General features: G+C 46.9%; 1 protein-coding gene across 1 annotated transcript in view; it reads right to left on the bottom strand.

The window, feature by feature from the left end:
* The window catches only part of Ptk2b (protein tyrosine kinase 2 beta), a 129,506-nt gene that overhangs the window by 33,725 nt on the left and 81,440 nt on the right, over positions 1 to 14,341 (bottom strand). The window contains 3 exon segments of the mRNA XM_052732893.1: positions 3,322 to 3,401; positions 5,174 to 5,261; positions 5,744 to 5,922. Coding sequence (XP_052588853.1) covers positions 3,322 to 3,401; positions 5,174 to 5,261; positions 5,744 to 5,922 — 347 coding nt within the window.

Here is a 14,341-nt window from a genome sequence, read left to right as displayed (position 1 = left end):
AAAGCAGTGGAACTCCCGCGTGGCGTTTCAATAGTGGCCACATGCCTTTGTCCACACTCAGAGTGTGTGACACGGAGGTAAACCTTGATGTGAGCTGTGGGCTTTGGGGGGCACAGGGGCATGTGTGGATAATCATCGACCTTAGGAATCACACTGCTCTCTTGAGGGACACTCGCAGTCAGGAAGATTGTGTATGTTTGGGGCCCAGGAGTCATGAGAAATCCCTGTGCCTTCTGCCCATCTTTGCTGTGAACCTACAACTTCTCTAGATAACAAAACCGAGTAGACTGGGGCCCGGGGGTCTATTCCGGTGCTAGAGCGCACGCCTGGCACATGTGAAATCCTGTACCCCAACTATAATTAAGAGTAATAAGAAGGGCTCTAGGGCTGGAGAGATGGCTCAGTGGTTAAGATCACCGCCTGCTCTTCCAGAGGTCCTGAGTTCAATTCCCAGCAACCACATGGTGGCTCACAACCATCTGTGATGAGATCTGGTGCCCTCTTCTGGCCTGCAGGGACACATGCAGGCAGAATACTGTATAATAATAAATAAATAAATCTTTACAAAAAAAAAAAAAAAAAAAAGAAGGGCTCTAGCCCGCCCACTTGCCACAGAGACAGAGGAAGGCTCCCTGCTCTCCCTTGCACAGTTCTCTTCCATCCTGGTCACCCTTTGGGTGCCTGCCTGGTCACCCTTTGGATGCTATGACCTCCTCCTGGCCCCTCTCCCTCTCTGTGGGACTCTCCAGATGCCAGACCCATTCAATGAATAAACAGCTAATTCTAGAACACGTCTGTCCCTGCCCTTGTTTTAAGGACTCTAAATGTATTAACCAGCTCGTGCTTCCTTCCTAACAGCCCCCAAGATTGTTATTGCTAACATCATTCTTGTTTTAAGGAAGAAGAAATCAGGGCACAGAGAGGTTAAGTAACTTGTCAAGAGCATCACAGCAAATGAACACTCAAGAGTCCTGTTCAGGTATCCCATTTTAGACTCTTTGTTCTTCCCAGCCAGCCCAATTCTTCTCAACAGGAACCCAGTCCCCTGAGGCTTGATGTCACCAGTCCCCTGTCTTATGCTCATGTCATACATTTTTAAGCCAGGAAAGGATATATTATTTTTTTCTGGTGATGTCATTTATCTGTAGGCAGGTTATGCAACCCTTGATCTTGGTAGAATGAGGCACTATTGCCCATGACTTTCAGCAAAGAACCACAGTTCTAGAAGGTTCTGCCGTACAGTCTGATTTTCAGAAATGAGTCTTACTCTTGGTGAGAAATAGTAGTAATCTGATTTGAAAGATCCACTCATCACATCACCATGTAAGCCTTGTATTCTACCTTTCCATTTGAAAATCACTGGGCCTGGAAGCCTATTAGGTTTGCGTAGATGTTTTCTGTATTCCCTCTGGAACATCACATTCCTGGCCCTCAGAGTCAAAGTTTGACTCTTTCTGAGGCTTAGGACACATGGGGCAGGATGTTGGGTCATGAAACAAGTATGGGTTTGGGGACACCCCTATGGTGATTAGGGGACAGACCCCAGAACACTGTGTACTCTTGATGAGGCTGTCTTTAGAAGCCAACTAAGATACCTCTCTGGTTGTCTAGCCCTTGAGTACTATGCTTGGCATTTGGGCTATAACCAGCACCAGTTTGGAGATGGTTGGAGAGTGTAAGAAAATGAAATCACTTGCCAGCAGATCTGGACAGGGGGCTTACTGGAATCTCAAAGTGACACCACAGTCTGGCCTGAGCCCCACAAATACAAAGTTCAATAGAGCTGCTTTTCCAAATTGGCTCATTTCTGAGAAGAATCCTGTAGTATGTGGTGTGGGCTCCAGGACTTCAGCAGACCCAGAAGATAGACAGGGGCACATGCAACAAACTCCAGGACATCCCTGGTGCACCAGCTCTGAGCACCTAAGATGACAGGTCCTTGTGGTGATGCTCATGGGTCCTTGCTTGTTGGGACCAACTGCCACTAATTATAAGGCTATGAGATGTCTTTAAGAGGCTAACAATCTCAGATATTCGAATCAACATGGAATCTTCACCTTCTGTTTGCACAGCTCCCCCCCCAATCCCTCACCAAGGAGCCCATCAACCTCTCTCCAAGGCCCTAGTCCCATGGAGGTGGCAACAGAGTTCTGTCTTCAGTGAATTTATAAGTTATGGGTAGAGTCAGAATTCCCCCAGAATGACATATTGGGCTAACTGGAAGTAACATTTGGTCAGGGTTTCCCTGGTAACATTCCTGGAAGTCTTCCAGCACTTCCAGTGAACTAACTGCATCTAAACTGCCTCCAAAGCTGACTAAAAGTTCATCTGCTAAGGTCCCACACAGGTCTTGTAGACCACAGAGCCAAGGGTGGGACTCTAGTGTATCTACCTCCCAGGTAACCTCAATGTGCAGTCAGATGTTAAAGCTACTTTTCCATAAATGGGGGTGCAGAGCAGAGATTGAGGTAGAGTGGCAGATGGGTATCAAACTGAAGATGTTGTAGCCTTGGTCAAGACCAGGCTAAGAACACAAGTTTAGCCACAGGATCCTCTCCTGCCCCAAATGGCAATGGGACCCAATAGCTAAAAGTAAAGCCTGGCTTCTTAGACTGTCCTTCTGTCTCACTCTAATGATGCCATTCTAATGATGTCAGCAGCCTGCCATCATAATGGTGATGGCTTCCACTATCTCATCCCCTGTGGTTCTCAACCAAAGCTTTTGTGTCCTCCGATCCCTGTGTCTGGAAATGCCCCGGTTCCCCACCCTAACCCCACCCATTATCTTTTACTTCCTTCTAGGAATAGTTCAACTTTCTTCTTGCTGGTTAATGTCTCCTGGTAGAAGACTGTTTGGGACATACTCATTCTGTCTCTGATTACAATTAATTATGCACACATGCCGCCTCCATACACTGTGAAGTCATGGTTGAATGGTGTGTTAACATACATACAGATTACGTAATTACCTCTTGGAGCTTGGGATGCAGTCATAGGCAGCCCAGATTGAGATTCCCATCTTTGAGAGCTTTCCTGGACCCAGGAACTGAGTGACAACAGCAGTGATGGGCAGGTGGGGGAGACAGGGAGCTCAGAGGTAAGGGCAGGGACAGGTCAAGGTGGAGGAGGAGACCAGACCAAGTGGAAATGCCCTTCTCCCTTATCTACCATGAAGACTAGATGGTGAATCCTTCAGGCTGCTAGCCTCCTCTCCTCCTCTCCCTGTCTCTCATATACCCACTTTCACTTCCTAGAGGAGGGACAAGCCAACATGTCCAAAGCCGGCACCGTTCTCCCTGAAGAGGGCTCATGGTTACCTACCTGAGCTCCAGACATCCCAGCTGCAGAGCCATGCCTTCACTGACCTTGCTGGCATAGCGTTGCATGTAGTCGTTCCGGAGCTGGTGGGAGAAAGGCCAAGGGTCAGACTCATGCCTTCCTAAGCACACTGATTTCTCCTGGGCTACGTCTCTCATGTCTATATAGGTGGTTTGAATGAGAATGGCCCCCATAGGCTTATACATTTGAATGCCTGGTCCTCAGTTGGAAGAACTGTTTGGGAAGGATTAGGAGGTGTAGCCTTGTGGGAGGAGGTGTGTCACTGGAGGAAGGCTTTGATGTTTTAAAAGGCTGGACCATTTCCTAGGGTCTCTCTCCCTCTCTCTGCCTCTTACCTGCAGATAAGGATGCAAGGTATCAGCTGCTGCCCCAGTACCATGCCTACCAGCCTGCTGTGAAGCCCGCCACCATAATGATCTTGGACTCACCTTCTGAACCTCTAAGACTAATAATAAACTCTTCTGTAAGTTGCCCTGGTCATGATGCCTCTTTACAGTAATGGACAGTTTCCCAGCATGGACTAGTGTCTGCATCCCCTCCCCCCATCACCATTTTGGAGATAATGAAACTGAAGCCAGGCCTCGTGGTTCAGGCCTGTAATCTCAGCTACTCTGGATGCTGAAGCTGGAGGATTGCAAGTTCAAAGTCCCTTTGGGCTATGGGAGTTTGTCAGGGCTAGCTCTATCAACTTAATGAGAGCCAGGATGGTGGCATGTGCCTTTAATCCCAGTACTTGGGAGACAGAGGCAGATGACGCTCTATGAGTTCCAGGCCAGCTTGGTCTACATAGCAAGCTCCAGGACAGCCTGGCTGCATAGGGAGAGCCTGTCTCAAAGACCTAATAAAATAAAAATGAGACGCTGCAAGGGGAAAAGGGCTAAGGATTGGGCTTAGTAGAAGAACAGTTGCCTAGCAAGTGTGATGTCCTAGGTACAGCCTTTAGTATTGTAAGAAAAATAGAAGGGGGGGGGGCATAGTAAGCAATAGAGATAAGGGAAGGAGGGAAGGAAGGAAGGAAGGAAGGAAGGAAGGAAGGAAGGAAGGAAGGAAGGAAGGAAAGAAGGAAGGAAGGAATGTAAGTAGGAAGATTTTGGGGAGGAGTTGGTAACTTGTCCACGCCCATGATGGTAAGTGGTTATAGATGTCACTCAGAGATCAAGAAATGCCTGGCTTGATGCCTGGCCAACAAGACGGGAGGTGCAGGCTAAGAGCAGAAAGAAACTGGGGGCACCTGCTCTGTCGCCACCGTTTCTGGGCTTCCTCTGTGCAGGGGCTGTGTCTGGCCCTTCTTTAGTCCCCCGGCATGTGAGGGAGGCTCAGACAGCTCAAGAGAGCGAGCTAGCACACTTTTAAAAAGTTGTGTGAGCTGGTGGGTGCCAGGTGGTAGCTTGAAAGCGGCCACCACAGGGGCTTTTGCACCATGAGAATTGGTAAGAACTACAAAGCGTGATTGGTTCTTCCTCAGGCCAATCACCAGCATCCTGCCATGGGCATTACTTGGTCCTCACAACAGCTCTCTAAAGCGGATGTCGTTATTCTTCTTCTAGACTTAAAGAGGAGAAAACAAATTCATGCAAAGGAAGTCCCTGGGATACCAGGGTGGTCGGTGGCAGAAGGGGGCTGGACAACACCCCTTAGTGCCCCTGCATTAACCTGCTTTTCCTGCTTCACTAGCCAGTTACCTGGCCACACCGAAGCTCAAGAGGAGCTGGGGACATAAAAACAGCCATGGGGAAGCCTTTTATGAGGCTGGGCTTCATCTTTCTATCTCCCCTGAAGAGAACGGATGTGACTCAGCATTTAAAGTGCTATGAGACACTGGGGTGCTTTTCACCTGTTGGTAGAAGTACAGCAGTGTGGTCCTGTCTTCCTTCAGGCTCTCCATGAAGTCTTCTGGCAAGTAGCGGATTTGAAGGTCATACCTGTAACAAGACAGATTCTGGTAGACACTGGGAAGCCAGACTCCTAAGAGGGACCAAAGCTACTCTATCCCTCAGCATGCAAGGGCTAGTCATGATGCCTCTGCCCACGGATCCAGAACAGTTTCTTTTCCTGCTTTGAACCATGCCAGAGAGGTGGCCAGCAGGCACTGGGCCTCACAGCTAGCCCTGACTGTCATCTCTTCTCCCCAATGGATACTAGCTTTCTTAGTTCAAAGACCAGCCCTTAACCTAGGCTCTCCTCCCTCCCCACCCTCTGCTCCTCTTCACCATAGCACCAACTGCATCTGGTCTGGGACTGCGCCTAGGTACTGTCCTGGGATGGGGATTCGCTATCAGCCTGGCTTAGGTTTTGAAAATACTTGCATCGGGACACCGTGGGAGGACTAAGTCTAGAAAGCCACTCCGATTTTCTAGAAGATTCTGAACCTTGAGAATGCTCGAAGAGAGGGTGCCATTCCTACCTCCACTCAGCCTCCACGTGTAGACATTCATACTTGTCCTGCACCTCGCCCACCGTCATCTGTGGGTGCAGCCAGTGGATCTCATCTGACTTCATGTGTTTCAGCCTCAGCCCATAGCATTCAGCCAGCTGGATGTTGGGCCCTATCCGCCCACTCAGCAGGATGGAGGTGATGATCTCCTAGGGAGGAGATGAGAGGGCTGAGATTCAGGGGTACTTCCTGCCGGGCTCTCCACAGGCTCCCCGTGCACATCCCCTAACCTTGTGCGGCAATCTGTCATGGATTATTTATTTCAGGTTCTCTAACAGTTAGTGCAAGCCTTGGTACACACGGTGTTCTAGCTGATGAATGAACAATTGGGCAAAATGAGACAGACATAGAAGAAGTGGGAGGAGGTAGCAGAAGTGAGGACAGGATGCAGAGGCTGAGAGCACAGGTCGAAACAATTAATACCAGCTGAGCATGTGCCCTGCGAAAAGCGCTTTCTGGATGGTTTCCAGTCTAGCCAGCAGGATGCAGTACAAGACTGGGCTCTGCTAGGTCTTTTCCACACATGACTTCACTGAGTCCATGTGACATGTAAGTGTCACCGCTGCATTATAGCTGGTAAGGAAACTGATGGCGGAATTAAGCTGGTATCGTGGGGCCCTGGACCTCTGAACTGCTGGAGGAGACAGAGAATGAGACTGACTTTAAGGAATTGAGTGGTATATTGCCCACACAAAAGCATGACCTCAGGAAAGCTGATAGGAAGGCACTGACCTTCTTGTTCTGTTTTTTTTTTGGGGGGGGGGGATTTTTTTTTGTCCTTTTACTCACAGTTTCAGCAGCTCCCATGCTCACAGCTCAGTGCCACCACCACTTCCTGGCCCAGACACAGAGCATGAAGGTCAAATGCAGGGCTGTCTGGAAGCCCATCCATCAGTAAGGCCCTGACTAGCCCACTAAGCTGTTGGTGCTCACATCTCTCCCATGGATCCACATCCAGTGAGTGAGCCGGGCCCACTCCTGACAGAGCAGAGTTCCCTGGATACAGATTTAAAATCTCACAGACACTGGCTCATGTGAGCCTCAAGTCTGAAATGCATGGTTACCCAGCCCACACCAGCCCACACCAGTTTACACCAGCCTATACCAGCCCACACCAGCCCACATCAGCCTACACCAGCCTACATCAGCCTATACCAGCCTAAACTAGCCTGGCCAGAGAGAGGAGCGATGCTTCATTGTTTAGACTGTATGTTTTTTTAAACATGCCTCCCAAGAAGTTGTCTAATTTGGTAAGCAAAAGTGCAATTAATTCCTTTATTGGAATTAGAAGAAAGTGTGGGGGTTTTTTTCTCTCTACTAGGAAAATGTCAAGACTAATATTTAAGTAATTTTGGTTTAAAAGAATGTCCAGTTTATGCATCAGCTTGGACACCCGGGTGTCTTGGTCCAGCTGCCTCTTTCCAATTCTCTTGAACTCCTGGGAATGCGAACTAGAAGACCCTCAGCCACAAATTTCCCTTTCCTACTAAGTAAGATCATGTCCCTCAGAGCAGCTCACTCCTGGTCTGTGAGATGCATGATGGGCAGCATGGGGAACAGAGCACACGCCAATAATCTAACACTGGCTCCGAAACCAAAACTGAGGCTGGAGGTGAAGGATGCAGTCTACAGTGACTCCAGAGAGCAGGGCGTGGGTGAGAACATCAGGTCAAAGTTGTGAAGCAGACTGGTCTGTCGTTATCTCCACTTACTTCTGTTACTGACCTCCTGTTCATCTCTGCCCACATGGTCACCCTGATATTTTACCCAGAATGCCTCACATCTCCACTGAGTCCCACCTGCAGTCCCCACCTGCAGCCCTCACCTCTGGCACCGAAATGCAGAACCTTCCCCTTACCAAACTGAAATCTATTAAGCTAGCACCTCATTTTGCCATCGCTTGGAACCCTGAGCTAGGTACAACTGAAAAATCTCTAAGATATGCAGAATAAATCCAGGAGTCGAAGAGCCCTCCTTGCACACACAGCCCAGTGTCAGCACTGACCAGATGTTGCCACTTACTCCCCAAGCATGACCCACTGTTGTTCTCTCTACACAGTTCTTCTTCTTTAAGGTGATATGTGCACACACGTGCATACACACACACACACACACACACACACACACACACACACACACACACACACACACACGAAATTGTAGGATAGGCAAAATTCTTTGAAACTAGGAGAGGGGATGAGTGTCTGATGTGGGAGTATATATATACATTATATAAATTTTAGCCATACAATACTGACATATAAATACACTCATGTGACCCACATACCAATTAAGATACACGTTTCCACATCTTTAGATAATCCACTGTCTGGGTCAACCCTATGTCTAACTCCCACATCAGACACCCATCCCCTTTCCTAGATTCAATGAATTTTGCCCATCCCTACAATTTCATGTATTTAATGTATGTTAATTTTTCTCTCTAACTTCTTTCACTTAGTATAATGTCTAAGATTCACCCACATTGCTGATTTATCAGTACATAGTTTCTTTTAATTTTTATTTATTTATTTTTTGAGACAAGGTATTACGTATCCCAGGATGATCTTGACCTGGTAATCCTCCTGTCTCAGCCCCCTAAGTGCTAGGATTACAGGTATACATCATCAATCACACCCTGGTAATGTTTCTTTCTCTCTTATTTTGTTACGCTGGGAATCGAACCTAGGGCCTTGTATACGGTAGGCAAGAGCTCTATCCCTGACCCATGTCCCCAGCTTCGTTGTTCCTTTTTGGAGATGAGTGATAGTCTACTTATCAACAAACTATAATATGTTTATTTAGCCCTCTACTTCTAGAAACCTGAGGCATTTCTGTTTGTTTGTTTTTTTAACTATTGTGAAATTTTGAAAGTTAATGCGAAGTGTTTCTGTGTATAAATGATACAGTGGCATTTGCTTTTAATTGATCCCAAAGAGTAGAGTTACTGGATCAAGGGTCTTGGACTTCATAAGAAACTGCCGGGAATGGAGCCTTCTTGGGGCTTGGCGACTCAGAGTGACTGTTGAAGACAGATTTGCACAGTTGGTTCTCTCCATCTCTTTTCCTTCCTTTTTAAACTAGTTCTTTGAGAATTTTGTCCTGACAGGTCTCCAGATTCAGATTTTTCATCTAGAACAAGGAGGAAGTGTACTAGTGCCTGAGTGAAGTGGTTTTGTTATGATGGGCTAAAACCCTTTGGAACATTGCTTGGCTCAAGGTTAATACTTAAAAAAAAAAAAAATCAATTTAACACAGTAATTTCTTACAGGGTCTGGTTTGAACTCGATTATAAAACAACATTTTGTTTCATTCTTCTATCTCTTTGCCTCCTCTCTTCCCTTGCCCCTTTCCTTCTCTCGGAAGTGGTGGTAGGGCCAAGGGTTCGACTAGACGGCTGGGGAGCTGGCCCTAGCGGGCAGCCCAGGGACAGAGAGAACTGGATGATGGGATCGATTACCTACAGGGGAGCTGAGCAAAGGGAGAGATGTATTGAAAATAATGAGAACTTCTTACTGTCAGGGAAAGTATTCAAACTGTGGGGAGGGGAAGGCTAGGGAGGACCATGGAATAAGGGACTGTTTTGAAATGGTGGGTTGGGTGAGTTAGAAGGGGTGGGGAGGGTGTTTCACTTTGAGTTCTTTACTAAAAGGGCTTAATGAGCAATTCCGTGTCACAGTGCTTTTCAAACCAAGCCTAAGTTTCAGTTTCCAAACATCATTCTTTAGAGAAATGGCCTAAGACACTTGTAGAAACAGATGGTTCCGGGGCTGGGAGGAAAATAGGCAGCACACAGTGAGTCTGAAACATCACTTTGGACCAGAAAAAAAAAAAAGAATGTTCAGAGCATGTTGGGCATTCCTAACAACTACACACAATCATCCTGAAGTGCCCACCTGAGACAAGGCTGGGAGAGCCCAAGCTGTACGCTTCTTTCCTGAGGGTAAATGTGAATGTTGCCTCACTGAATGGCACTCCCACCATCCACCCATGTGACCAGACTGGTTACTGGGGTTGGATTATAGAGGATTTGGCTGGTCTTTGTTCTTGGTTCCAGATCTTGGGATTTTCCAGGTGATAGGACTGACTCTGTTATTCACGCTGGGTTCTAACATATGGTGGACCCATAGTTTCCGAAGTGAGTGGGGTGAGGTGGGGGTGGGGCCTTGGCCAACCATGTATTGGCTTTTCTGATTGTAAAGGCCAACCATGTTCTTGGAGAGTTGTACCTTTGAGTCTGAGAGTTAGCCTGAGCTTGTGGGAGGGAGGGAAAAGGGAGAGCATGTTGAACCATATGGTCATAGAGTCCACTCATCATTAACCATGCCTTCTGTTGGAAGCCCTAACATATCTCTGAATTAGGATGGTCACCTGAGAGAGTTGGTCATGCACATTGGTGTGCCTAGCAGATGATGGATCCTGAGTTCACAGAGGCTTCCTGTCTGGGATTCTCTGAGAATTTCCTGTGTACGTCTTCATTGGCTGGTGTTAATTTGTATCTATTAGGCTAAAGCTACAGCTTTAAGGATTGCCCTTTTCCCAGTTCTTTGACTTGTTCTCGTCAATTATTGAACGTGAGGAGAAAGTGGGAAAGAGGAAAAGTGTGGGTGGCTCAAGATCCGAGGTAAGAAGTGTCTGGTGAACTGAGCCCTTAACCTGTGCAGTCTGTTAACTGTGTGGCTGTGGAAACACAGTGTGTCAGAACTTCCTTGCAAACCATGTGCATCCGTCAGACATGGCCCTGAGAAAAGAATTTGATGCTCATAACTGCATAGAAAGAGTGTCAACATGGTATCACACAAACCAGGATGTGACCATGCACTTTAGAAACAGGGCCCAGAGGACCCTAGCTGGATCTGAACTGAAAACCTTCTCCCTAAGGACTAGCTTTCATGGTACCAGGAGGCAGCATGAAAGCTTTCAAAGCCAGGAAACAACCAATAATCCTAGTCAACCGATGTCTGTGAACCACAACAACAACCAGCATGACTCTCCGACCCTAAGGCTGCACACAAACCTTGGTGGTAACCAACAGCTCTCTAATTGGACTTCAGGTGAGTTCAGTAAGAGGAAAATGACACCTGTACTAGAAACCTGGTCAGCTACCTGAGGCTAGAGAAGTCATGGACCTTGGAGGAGAACCTAGAGTCGACACTTTACTAAAGCAGTACAAAGCCTAACTACACATGTAGCTCTCGCCCCTCCTCAAGGAAACTCCTCTTTGCAACAATTGGAGACGGTTACAGAAAACTACAACCAATCAAAATGTGAAAACGAAGTGTTGTGCAGCCCAGTCCCAACTGATACACTCACAACACAAATCCTGTGCCCAAGGCTCAGGGGTCATTGTGGATGAAGAGGCAAAAAGACTGTAAGAGCCAGAGGAACAGGGATTTACCATGAGATTGTGGCTCCTAGAAAGGTCAGAAGCCACACCCATGACGTCTCATCAACATGGCTGTATAAACGTGACCTGAGCAAAGACGACACCGACAGACACGATAAAGGAAAAGAGGAAATCTCGTGAAGCCTCGACTCTAGACAAAAAAATACAGGCAACTAAGGAATGCTGAGAGAAGCGGAAAACTTCTTCTCAGGGGAAGAGCGCACTGAGGAGTTCTCCAATCCAAAATGGAAACTTACGTACAAGTAACAGTATACGGACCGAGTTGCTGTGGGATGGTCTGTATGTCAAATTACTCTGATTGGTCAATAAATAAAACACTGATTGGCCAGTGGCTAGGCAGGAAGTATAGGCGGGACTAATAGAGAGAAGAAAAGAAAGAACAGGAAGGCGGAAGGAGACACTGCCAGCCGCGGCCATGACAAGCAGCATGTGAACATGCCGGTAAGCCACGAGTCACGTGGCAAGGTATAGATTTATAGAAATTGATTAATTTAAGATGTAAGAACTAGATAGCTAGAAGCCTGAGCCATTAGGCCAAACAGTTTAAACAATATAAGTCTCTGTGTTTACTTGGTTGGGTCTGAGCAGCTGTGGGACTGGCGGTAGACAGAGATTTATCCTGACTGTGGGCCAGGCAGGAAAACTCTAACTACACCAATTTATTTAGGAATACACACACACACACACACACACACACACACACACACACACACACACACACTGCCACCACCACCACCCCAACAACAGCTAAAGAAAAAGAAGAGATCATGAATTTGAAAAAGAACAAGGTGGGGTCCATGGGAGGGTTTAGGAGAAGGAAAGGGAATGGGAAAATGATGTAATTATCACAAAAATTATATATATATATATATATATATATATATATATATATATATAAATCAGACAAACAAATAAACAAAAAGCTAGATTGTGAATCTAGTTCTGACAGGTCTTCCGACAGGATGACACACTCCCTGAAGCCAGTGTCCCCCTGTGGTCCTCTGTCCTTGCCTATCAAGCTACACACAGTTGTGTATTCAAAGCATCAGTCATCATCTGCCACGTGCACACTATGAAGAGCTATGGCACTATGGCTACAGGGAGCACACAACCCTCAGCCATGGAGAAGTGTAGAATATTATTTTAAAGTGTGTTACTTTTGTTTATGCTGCATTTGTTTAACTCTGTGAAGATGTGTGACTGTGCCTGTGTAAAGCACCTGGATGGTCTAAGAAAGAACTGAATGACCAAGAGCGAGGCAGGAAAGAGAGATAGTCAGGGCTGGCAGGCAGAGAGAATATACAGAAGGAGAAATCTGGGAAAAGGAAGAAAGAGCAAGAGAACAAGGAGAGGAGGATGCTAGGGGCCAGCCACCCAGCCACCCAGCCACCCAGCCACCCAGTCACCCAGCTAGCCACAGAGTAAGAGGGAAAGTAAGATAACAGAAGTAAGAAAAGGAAAAAGCCCAGAGGCAAATGGTAATAGGATAATTTAAAGTTAAGAAAGCTGGCTAGCAACAAGCCAAACTAAGGCTGAGCATTTATGATTAAGAATAAGTCTCTGGGTATGATTTATTTGGGAGCTGGGTGTGATTTATTTGGGGGTGGGCCCCCAAAAGAGTAAAAACCCCCAACTACAGAGAAGCATATGAGTATAGGCCAAAGGATGAAAAGACTTCCGTTTAGGGGGCTCATCTGCCCTGAGCTACCTCCAGCCCGACCTCCCTTGTGCTTTCCCACACGCAAACAGCAGGAGCGGCAGAGTTGGGGCCAGACCCCCCCCCCAGCTCATCAGCTGCCATTAATGAGTCAATATTTCTTTCTCTATCAACAAAGCACTTCTTAGAAATGATAGTACATGATGTTTCCTTACTCACAATTGCCATCTGGAACCTGAGTTCTTAACAAGTGCTCGCTCTATAGATAAGCCCAGGGTTCCTTTTGCTCCAGGAAGACCTTGCCTTCTTCCCATACCAGGGCTTCCAGGTGCTGAAGGGCAGGCTTTCTAGCTGCCCTTGGTTGCAGCCTAGATTCTAAAAGACCTCTGGTACTTTCTTACAAACATCTGTATTCCTAGAATTTTCCTTCCTTCTTGGTTCATGTTGATTTATTCAAATTATTAAATAGTGTGAAGACTCCAAATGACCTTTTCCTCCTTCTCTCTTCTCTGACTTTTTCACTTGCAGGTCAGAAACAAAGAAGGAATGTGTCTGGATAGCTTGTGCCCACACCCCAGAGGGTTTATGGTGGTACACCATATGGTGACTTTTCAGTTGGTGTCAGACCACATTCAGGAGAGTAGTCCCATAAGATGACATCGTCAGTGATGTCATAGCTGTCACAGTTTGTGTATATCTTCTTTCTAATGCTTGTATGTTTGTGTGTAGCATACATGCATGTGTGTATGCATACCCACATGGGTGTGATTACATGTGGAATCAGAGGTTGATGCCAAGTGTTTTCCAAAATCACTCTCCACCTCACATATGGAGGTAGGGTCTGTCACTTGAACCCAGAACCCTCTGGCTTTGCTAGTCTATCTAGCCAGCTTGATCTGAGATTGCTGTGTCTGTGCCTCCAGAGGTCAGGAACCACAGGTGGGCTGTCATCACCACCAGCTTTTCTGTAGGTGCTGGGAGTCTGAACTCCAGTCCTCATGCCTGTGTGGCACGTGTTTGACCTGCTGACTCACCTCCCCATTCCCTTCACACAAGCTTGAGATTGCAGAGTGATGTAATCCTCCCACTATTAAACAATCCCCAAAAGTAGATCATCCAAGTAACAGACCTCTCACTCTCCTCCTTCCCAGTACCATCACATTCCAGAACCTCCTCAGTGACCTCTCTGCTTTTGCTATGTCCTCAGGCTCAATTAGTTAATAAATACCCAAATTTTCCTTAAGTGTTGTTAAGCTTTTTCATATTGTGGCCAGGTTATTTAAAAAAAAAAAAAAGAACCAATGTGATAGCTGGGGCCCTCCCACCCACCATCCTCCACCAAGATAGTGTGGTCCTCACCAACCTCCACCAAGATTACTTGATCTTCACCATCCTCCACCAAGATAACTTGGTCCCCATCATCCTCCACCAAAATAGCCTGGTCCCCATCATCCTCCACCAAGATAGCCTGGTCTCCACTATCCTCCACCAAGATAGCCTGGTC

Source organism: Peromyscus californicus, unplaced genomic scaffold, assembly GCF_007827085.1.
Source record: "Peromyscus californicus insignis strain IS unplaced genomic scaffold, ASM782708v3 Scaffold_12__1_contigs__length_115047231, whole genome shotgun sequence".
In the NCBI taxonomy this organism is placed as follows: Eukaryota; Metazoa; Chordata; class Mammalia; order Rodentia; family Cricetidae; genus Peromyscus; species Peromyscus californicus.
Note: the sequence above shows the minus strand (reverse complement) of the source record. Positions and strands in the feature narration are given on the sequence as shown.